General features: G+C 34.7%; 1 protein-coding gene across 1 annotated transcript; it reads left to right on the top strand.

Annotated features, from left to right (window-relative positions):
• The first annotated feature begins 2,449 nt into the window (after positions 1–2,449).
• LOC149556857 (thioredoxin H-type-like) lies at positions 2,450–10,434 on the top strand. Its single transcript, XM_089831445.1, has 3 exons — positions 2,450–2,604; positions 9,754–9,876; positions 10,087–10,434. Exons 1-3 carry the CDS (start codon positions 2,521–2,523, stop codon positions 10,219–10,221), a joined length of 342 nt encoding a protein of 113 aa, XP_089687571.1. The 5' UTR covers positions 2,450–2,520; the 3' UTR covers positions 10,222–10,434.
• Positions 10,435–10,684: the final 250 nt, after the last annotated feature.

Below are 10,684 nucleotides of genomic sequence, written 5' to 3'. Positions count from 1 at the left end.
ATGGAATCATGTTTGAATTACTACTTATGATACATGGATCAATGAATTTGAATAAAAAACTATGCAGTTAAATCTTGATAACAATATCACAATGAAATCGTGGTGCTTCACTTCTATGAGCATCACCTAGATCCAATGAGTGCTAAGTGTTCTATTTATTCTCATGAGAGATGGAATCATGTTTGAATCACTGCTCATGATACATGGATCAATGAATTTGAATTAAAAACTATGCTGCTAAATCCTGATAACAATATCACAATTTGACTTGCTACAGAAAATATCTCCTACTTATCAATTGATGAGCTTAAGGAGATTTCTAGTGAATGGTTCATAAGGAACAACACTTGGTGAAGGTTTTTCAAATTGAGTTGCAAGTAGAGTGGGTTTAACCATGGGGGGAACTCCACAGTTAAGCACGATTTAGCTAGAGTAGTCCCAGTAAGTATCGGTGCTTCACCTCTGTGAGCTTGACCTAGATCCAATGAGTGCTTAAGTGTTCCATTTATTTTCATGAGAGATGGATTCATGTTTGAGTCACTAATAATGATACATGGGTCAATGAGTTTGACTCAAAAACTATGTAGCTAAATCCTGATAACAATATCACAATTTGACTTGTTGCAAAAAATATCACAATTTATGAGCTTAAGGGGCTTTCTAATGAATGATTCCTAAGGCACAACACTTGGTGAAGGTTTTGCAAATGGGATTGTAAGCAGAGTGGGTTTAACCATGGAGGGAATTGTATACTTAAGCATGCTTGAGCTGGAGTAGTATTGGAATGGGTGACCTCTCGGGAAGTCCCAGTGCTTCACTTCTGAAAGCATCACCTACATCCAATGAGTGCTAAGTGTTCCATTTATTCTCATGAGAGATGGATGCATGTTTGAATCACTACTCATGATACGTGGGTCAATGAGTTTGACTAAAAAACTACACAATTAAACCCTGATAGCAATATCACAAATTGACTTGTTTTCGAAAAATATCTCCTACTCATCAATTGATGAGCTTAAGGGGCTTTCTAATGAATGGTTCATAAGACACAACACATGGTGAAGGTTTTGCAAATGAGATTGCAAGTAGAGTGGGCTTAACCATGGAGGGAACTCTAGAGTTAAACATGCTTGAGCTGGAGTAGTACTAGGATGAGTGACCTCTCGGGAAGTCTTGATGCTTCACCTCTGTGAGCATTAGCTACATCCAATGAGTGCTAAGTGTTCCATTTATTCTTATGAGAGATGGATTCATGTTAGTATTTTTTATAATTTAGAAACTCAAAAGTCATATATCTAAACATTAAAAAAAAAGAAAAAAGGAAAAAAATCATCAACCCCATGCTCATCCTTTATAAATATAGACTATGCTTATTTAAACACTACTAAAAAGTACATAAGGGATTCTAAATATAAAACATACTTATCTAAACACTATAAACAAATGCATAAGGGAGATGGGTGAATAGTTGAGCACCCTAACTTTTCAAAATGTTTTAAGTGCTAATTTCAAACCACTCATAAGTTGTTACAATAGTTTATTTGGAAAATATTCTTATAGGTAAGGTTTCATGGCTAAATCAACATGCTTTTTGTCAAAGTGTCAAAAACAACTTAAAAAAAAAAAACTGACCCATCATTGCAATAAAAAAAAACCTATTCTAGAGGTGCAGATTGATGGTAATGCCACTTTGCCTCTCCTCTTTAGCATGGGTTTGGCTAGTCCCTTGTTGTTGCTCCTACTGCTATTGCTTTTGCTTATGGGTGGTCCTTTGCCACTAATGATAAGTGGTTTCCTTGGTTGGCACTTGCAATTTCCCCCTCTCGGAGGAAAGGAGGAGGAAAAAAAGAGGAAAAAGATAATGATGGGCGGTCTCTTCTAGACCCACCTCCTAACCTCGTTGATGTATGAGGTTTTGATGTTGGCCCTGCTTTTGAGATCAAGAGCTTTCAAACTCTTTTTTTTGATGAATAGTGATGTTTATGATTTTCCAGCCTTAATGCGTAATCCATATCCCTTGACCTTTTCTTTTTGTGAATATGTAACTTCATATTTCAATTTGATTAAAAAAAAAAAACCTCATCTTAAAAAAAAAAATTCATATAGTATAACTATTAAATTAACAATATAAAAATTAAATAAACACGGAACATGAGAATCATTAAAATTGCAATTAGATCTTTTCCCCTTGTGGCTCCATAGCGAGCACCTCTACTTCACAAGGTTGACATATTCTATTCCTAAAGTTGGGAAAGCTTTTTCGCTGCTTTCGGGAAAGATAAGCTATCTTTCTCTAGAAGGGCGGTTCATTTTTGACCGAGTATAATATTGAACTTGTGGCGGTGGGCTTAGAACGGGAAGCACTGCCGTCAACACTCCATTTACGGGGGCTGAAAACCCCGAATACAAATTCGCTATAAATACAAAGAGAGTCGAGGCAAGACAAATTACAAAGCGATCGGAGAAGCAGCGAACCGGAAGAAAGGCAAGCGAGGAGACGAAACGTGAGAGGAGAGAAGAATGGCGGACGGACTTGTGGTGGCTTGTCACTCCGTAGACACATGGCGCTCCAAGCTGCAGGAGGCCAAGACCAGCGGCAAGCTCGTAAGATCACGTTCATTTCTTTTCTTTTCAATCTACCAGAAGTAGGTGATATGCTATATGAAGGCAAGTCGGTAATTTGCCCGTATCTGGGGATATTTGATGATACCCTTTTTCAATCTGACTCTTTTTAGCAAAATTTTCGGATTGGATTTTGGCACAGTTAAGTAAATCTTGAAAATTGGGAAATACGGGGTTTCAAATAAAATTACATGTTTTATTTCTGTTAAGTGGGTATGCACTTTGGCGAATTAGACAATTGCTAATTTTCATGATTGGGTATTTAAAAAGGGTTACAACTTGCGGATCTTGTTGAAAAATACTTATATTGTCAGAAAATGGTTCACTGAAAACCCAACCGTGGCCTGTTACAGGATTAAGGAATGGGTATTTTAGAAGTTTATGTTGGGTGCGTGTGTTTATTTGTTTGGTTGCTTGCCTTTTTGTGCGATATGGTGGTGTGTGCCCATTTTAAATGTTTGATTCGACGAATTGACTAAAAATTCTGTTGGGAATTTGTTGATTTTTTTGATGTAATTGTTCGATATTGTGTATTTGGAATGAATTTGGTTGCTGTTTTATCTTTAGTGTTTTATCTTTACCGGTTCTTAGATGAAGAGGTTTCAGTACTATTAGTATATTAGTTCTTAGATGAAATAGTTTTAGTCTTTACTATTAGATGCGGAAGTACCAGCTGTACCCCTTAATATAGTGTAAACTCTTACATGAAGAGGTTATGCTGTGTTAAGAATGAATTTAGTGAAATGCATAGCTAGCCCTCATTGTTGGCCCTTAGATAAAAAGGTTCAGCCTCACCTTTGAATATAGTATTGGCTCTTACATGAAGTTTCAGCAGTCTTTGGAATGTTGTGTTTCTTGGATGAAACTTATTTAGATTTAGGTATAGTATTGGATCTTAGATGAAGAAGTTTGAGCCGTATCTGGAATGAATTTGGTGGGATGACTAGCTCAGATTTCAATTTTGGTGGAATGAATTTGGTGGGCTGAATAGCTCTTATTTCAATTAATGAATTTGGTGGAATGAATAACTTCGGTATTGACTTTTAGATAGAGAAGTTTAACAATTGAATTGAAAATGAATACCCCTCACTATCAAGTTTTAGCCATATTGAATTGTTTATAATTTTTGAATGAAAGTCTCTTCATTAAAAAATAATATTGCATCTAAACATAAAATCCTAAAAGTAAAGTTTCAGCTATATGCCTTACCCCTTATCAAGTTTTAGCCATATTGAATTGTTTATAATTTTTGAATGAAAGTCTCTTCATTAAAAAATAATATTGCATCTAACCATAAAATCCTAAAAAGTAAAGTTTCAGCTATATGCCTTACCCCTCACTATCAAGTTTTAGCCATATTGAATTGTTTATAATTTTTGAATGAAAGTCTCTTCATTAAAAAATAATATTGCATCTAAACATAAAATCCTAAAAATAAAGTTTCAGCTATAGGCCTTTTAGTACAGTATTAACTATAGCTTTTTGATGAAGAGATTGCAACCGAACTAATGAATTTGACAGGATGAACACCCTTTTCAGCCATATCTTTGTTGATGCAGATCTCTATACTCCTAACAACAAAATTTTGAAGATAAGGTCTTTAGTTTTAGGGAAGTTGCCCTGTTCCGTTGCAAAGGCAAAAATTAAGCAACTTTTCTTATCTAAACAAGCCAAATGCCAAATTGAAGAATGATGCGTCACATATATTTTGTTACTTTACATATTGAAAGTGCATCTGAGAGCACGTACCAGAAATTTTTCCCACATTTTCTATTTGCGCATGTTTGAGGGAAGGGGGGATGCACTGACAGGGAGAGAACTGATACTCTTCCTTCTCAATCCTCAACTTGCAAGAAAACTAGGGAATGTACCCAGACCTCCCCCTAAACTGTAGGATACGGTCTGACTTGTTTTCCGACGGTTGCAAGTTTCTTTACAACTGATTTTCATCCCCAATGCCCATTTGATATTCTGGGAATGCTAATTGTTTTCCTCCAGAAATTAAACCTATAATGATTGCCACGTTTACAATCAAAATACAAGCCATTGAGGTTTCAAGTTCTTAGGCTCACACGGGCGCTATCCTTGACCCCGCGGTTGCTGCTGACTTCAGATCTCTGATATCAATAAACTAAACGAGTTTTGTATATAGGGCTATTGATTTACTGATTCAATTTTAGTTTGACTAACACTTTTCTATTTGTTTCATAAAATATTTGCTACTGCGTTTTTTGTCATATAACTTTTGAGCCGATAGGCTTATTCTTTGGGAAGACATTCACTGCATTCTCAAGTTTTACAGCAATGGTGGCTGAAAAATGGCGTAAATAATGATGCGTCATGTTTCATGCTCGGTCCAAAATTCATGAAAAATCTACGGCAGCAGGTCAGGAAGCAACAGGTTGGTCTTGTTGCAGGTCCGCACTTTGGGCGTTGATCACATTTTTTGGAGATTTGCCATGCTTTTTGCAATTAGCACATTGTTGTCCATGCATGCTCATGTGTTGCAGTGGATTTGGCAAGAAAGGCATGGCTTACAGTTTTGATTAGAACTTCACAAACACAAGAGGCCGTACTTTAGATTCATCAACACAGCTACATCCAAATTTGATTCTCACTTGAATTTATCATCTGGGTTGATTTTACCTTTGCTTCAACCTATTTGAGAAAACTGCAAAATTTTCCTCTGCATTGTTGGTTGTACATATAGGTTTCTCGCTCTCTTTCTCTCTGGATGAATGGTCAACCTTCAAGGATTTGCACGTGTAATACAAATTTTTAAAACCCCCTTTTTCGATTTTCTTGTTCGAGCCTGAAATTTATCCAGAAAGGCAACTTTTTTGGAGGCTGTCATGATTATCCTTGGGAGGACGTAGTTAATTTGTTCTCCAGCTATTCAGCATGAATCTACTAGACACCTCTACATCGTTTTTGTTATTAGGCCGTTGTTTTTGTCCTTTGTCAGTCAATAATTTTTGATTTATACTTTTTCCATATCTAAAAATATCTTTTGGGCAGCTATGTTTATTCCATGTTATATTTCAAAACACTGATGACATGCAAAATGGCGATGGCAGGCAAAAATAATAGAAATTAAATAATATTAATCATGTTGGGGGTAGAGAACCTGTTTTGAGTAATACTAATGATCAACAAAATCACGTGTTAAAATACAAATTGCCAGGTGGATACAAGGAAGAACTTTTTTAATATAAATAATCATTAATAAAGGGGCTAGAGACAAAGTGATATATGGTTGAAGAAGAATGGGCAAATAGAGATAGAAATGCAAATAGATAATATATGATATAGGCTGGGGAAGGGGGAGAGAGGTGGTAAGGAAGAGAGAGGCAAATAGATAAAGAGAGGTAGAAGGAGAGCTAAAGATAGAGATATGGAGATTAAGAGAGAGTTGGAGAGGAAGAAATAAAAAATATACAGGTGTAGAAGAAGATGGAGAGGAAAAGATAGAATTAACTTTGAATTGTTGTTTAAAAAAGCTAGGTTGTCCATGATAGTTAAAGTTATAAGAAGATATAGGGAGATATAAAGAGAGAGAAGTAGTGCGAAAGTGTGGGGGGTGGTGACGGGGACAGTGAGTAAGATGAATAATATAAAGAGGGAAGGGAGATGGAGAGGTGAAACAATCGATAGTGATAGAAATAGAGAGGGCAAAATAAGAAGAGAGTTTGTGTGTATATGATAGAGAGATATTTAGGAAGAGACAGAGAGGAAGGTAGTGGGAGGGACAGAAATAGGAAGAGGGGAGAGAATGTGGGGAGGTGAAGAAATAGAGATAAATAATACTTTAGGATTAGTTTATAATGTCTAATTTAACTTAGCACAATTGTCAGTACCATCCTATATCTTAGGATTGCTTCTTGACTCTCTCTTTACCATTCACAGCTCATGTTTTTCCTAGTTCATTTTTAAAAAGTGGTATTCCTCATCAAATTTTTTCTGATAGGAATGTTTTTTTAAAACATTTTATAACATCTTGTCAAAACATGGATATCTACCACAGGATGAAGGAATTTTCAATCAAATGTTATCTAAGAGCTCGATCAGTTATCTCCACTTGTCAATTTAATTCCTACATAACATCTTGTCAAAACATGGATATCTACCACAGGAAGGAATTTTCAATCAAATGTTATCTAAGAGCTCCATCAGTTATCTATACGCATTGATTTAATTCCTATATAACATCTTGTCAGTTATCATATATAACATCTTGTCAAAACATGGATATCTACCACAGGATGAAGGAATTTTCAATCAAATGTTATCTAAGAGCTCCATCAGTTATCTCTGCTCATTGATTTAATTATCATAGATCACTGTAGCTATTCTTTTAAAGCTAATAAATGAAAACTATCAAATTCAAACTTGCAAGTGACAAAGTGGAGATTCAAACTTATTGCGAGTGACAAAATGGATATTCATAACTTGAAGAGAGACTGGAATTAACGAGTTATAAAAAAACAAACTAAATAAAAGAACAAATTTGTTACCTTTGTTTTTCATGCCAAGAGTGTTTTCATAGATTCTTACAGATTTAAAGCCGATGCTCCTTCATGCAATTAAGCTATTGCTGAAGTGATAAGTTGCCGGTTCAGATTCTGGTTTGTACGAGGGTTCGATATACAAGATTTTATATATATATAGCATGGTTCATACAATATATTATTTACAGTTATACGGATACTTATTGCAAAATGAAAAATAGTGCAACTATATTCTAATTCCCTACAAAAATGGCTAGCAATTTTGTGCAGAGATAACAGAATTATAGGAGTATGAACAAAAGACATGTACCTTATGATCTTATTAGGGACTAATGAGAAAACTCATGAGGTATTTTGAAGTTCACAATTAACTAAAAAAATATATGATTTGAATGACTACGTTGGAGTATAGATGTGAACATGTTGAACATCTGAACTAAAGAAAAATATTAGATTGTATAAACTTTATAACATGCTGTCTCCAGAAAGCTATCAAGTTTGCTTAACAATATCAATATGTACCAATAAACTTTTGAGAGAATATCTATGGACAACGACTCTTAAAAGAAATAGTGATGATATTCTTTATGTAAAATTAAAGGCAGAGATCATGTCGACAGCATTCCATGGAACATGCACATTGCAAACATTCCATGGATCATGTCCCAATTTTAAATCCCATGGAACATGCACATTTTAAATCCCATGGAACATGCACATTGCAAACTGATGAAATTTGGTAAACTTTTGCATCTAACTTGACAGAGTAATTCACCCATTCCTGCAGTCAGTAGTAGAAGGTGCATTTGGCAGTAGAGAGAGTATATTGCCTGTGGAAAATTAATCAAATGTTTAAATTTAGACAATCTCCCTGTCACATAGGGATATCCTTGGTACCAGAAAATTCATAGCGGAAAATTCAGTTGGATTTGATACAAGACCTAAAACTGTAGTCAGTTGAAAGTGAAATGCAGTCAATAAACTTGTATCAAACAGAAAAACTGCAGCAGACATGAGCTTCATATCTGTGTGGGCTTCCTATCTGTTAGGGCTTCCTGTAAATACTATAAAAACAATACTAGATACAGAAATAATGAAATCAAATAAAGATGTGGAGTAGTAAACAATGATAAAACATAATGGGTTTTCTAACTTTTATTTCTTCCTGAAAGCTGAAGCCATAAGCACTTTTGGACATGTCTTATTGGTAGCCATGATGATGCTCATAGAACTTAAAAAACTCATGGCTCATTCTTCTACTCTGATTTTTTTCTTTTTTCTGAAGCCATTGTAGCAGGTCGCATTGCAACAGGGTGGTCCCCAGTGAATTGAAATGTGTGTTTGAATTAGCATGTAATCAAAACCCAGTGAATTTGACAGTTTTGATTTCATTTTTGGCACTTTTGTTTTCAGTTTTTCCATTTTTTTAAAATGAGATTTTAGAAAGTCAACCTGAAAACTTCCTTCCACCCGATTAAAAAATTATGGTACAGCTATCTTTAGAGAAATAAATCAAAAGAAAATGCGACCATCAGAGAACCAGCTAAAGTTTTTGCTCAATAGATTTTAACTTTTTGCAAATATGGCTGGGTGAGAACCTAAATGCATGCTAGAAAATATTTTATTAAGTAATTAGCAATATTTATACAATAACAACTTTGATTTCTCTTATCGTTTTAGAATCTATATCAAAGTACGTTTTGGAATAATAATTATATCCATTTGTAACACTGTTCGTGAAAGAACCAAATGTTATATTACTGAAGCTTATCTTTATTCTGATGGCAAGTTTAAATTTACCCATTAGATGACGCATTTAAATGGGATGTGAATAAAGGGTTAGTTAAGGATGTATTGGTATGTTGGTGGCACTTTGGTACCTGTAGCCAAGTAAGGTGTATCTCTGTCAAAATTCGATGTGTGTTTTTGTAAAGAAGCTAAGATTTGATCATGCAGTTTCGAAAATCAAGCAGTACATTGAAGATGATTATGTCAACCTTTCGGTCATATCTTAAATACGAGCCCAATGTTTCATTTTTGGATTTTCTGGATTAAAGTTTTGCTAATACTGGAAGCAGCACGCGATGGATTTGGGATTGCATTTCTTTTATCCATAGTGTTTATTGTTAAATTTTTCATAATCTAGTTATAGATTAATTGTACAATAAATTCACAGAAAGAAGTTCTGTTTGATTTATAACCATTAATATTCTAGGTTATTTAACTGAAACTAATAAGAGGAAGCAAAAATAACATAGAGAATTTCAGCCTAACAGCCAACTTACTCTTCCACAATACAATGGAATTTGCGTATATAGAGCCCAACTGTTTTACTTAACTTGTAAGCTTACTTTCACATAAAATTACTCTTGCTTTATACAACCTCACAAGTTCTTAATTATTCTATTAAAGAATTAAAACTAAAGTAGCTACTCCTTCCAAACTAAAAAAACAAAAATCAACACTTACCCAAAAGAAGTTTGCAACTAGTAGTTCCGCTTGCAAGTTTGAAAATGTCATAGAAGGATAGCTTTTTTTTCCCGCAGAATACAAGAAATATTATAATTGTGTATATTGTTGGCTCTCTGTTGTTTACTTGAGTCCTGACTATTGATCTACACAGGTGGTGGTTGATTTCACTGCAACTTGGTGTGGTCCTTGTCGGATTATTAGTCCAGTCTTTGTTGAACTATCGAAAAAATACCCAAATGTTCTGTTCTTGAAGGTTGATGTTGACGAGCTGCAGGTATGTTCCACAAATGATAGGATAAACTAACAATCCTTTTTTGAATCAATAATTTGGGCTTTTTCAAATTTGTGATCTTAGTTGTCCTATAATGTAATGAGAATTTCATGATTGTATGTTAAGAACGGAACACAGATTACTGATCTGCATCGGAGCAAACATATGAAATGGGGATGTTAATGAAATATATCACAATTTGTGGTTATGCAGGATGTGACTGCAGAGTGGGAAGTGCAGGCAATGCCGACTTTCATCTTTATTAAAGACGGAAAGGCAATTGACAAGATAGTTGGTGCTAAGAAAGACGAGCTTGAAAGGAAAGTGGTAGCACTTTCTCAAGCATAGGCCTTGGCCCAAATAATAAATAGTTCTGTTAATATTAACCTTCTATATGCCTGGCTTAATTTTAAGTAGTGCCTGGATAATATTAACTAACGATAGCTACCTTGAAAACGTGTGCTATCGTTAGTTGCTTGCTGCAATATCGTGGGACCTTGAAAACATATTTTGACATATTTATTTGGGATGGTAATGTGAAACATAATTTATTGTTGTTAATGATTTAGGTGTTAAGCTTTTCTTTGTCTGTATGGTGTTTATGAAACTATTATGATGGGAATTTGAACAGTGTACCAGCTTCCATTTAAAATTTGATGATGTGCATGTTTTGTCGGTTGCTTTTGTTTTGGGTTTTTAATACTTTTTAAAGTACCATCACCGCTAGAGTTTAATTGCTGTCATCCGTGGAATTACGTTTATGGATAGATTGGTAGATTACCCATTTTTTTCTGAGTTAACCTGTGTCCTT

The sequence above is a fragment of the Cupressus sempervirens genome, chromosome 5 (assembly GCF_028749045.1).
Source record: "Cupressus sempervirens isolate cs-2001-9-10 chromosome 5, ASM2874904v1, whole genome shotgun sequence".
In the NCBI taxonomy this organism is placed as follows: Eukaryota; Viridiplantae; Streptophyta; class Pinopsida; order Cupressales; family Cupressaceae; genus Cupressus; species Cupressus sempervirens.
This window is presented reverse-complemented; position numbering and strand designations above follow the sequence as displayed.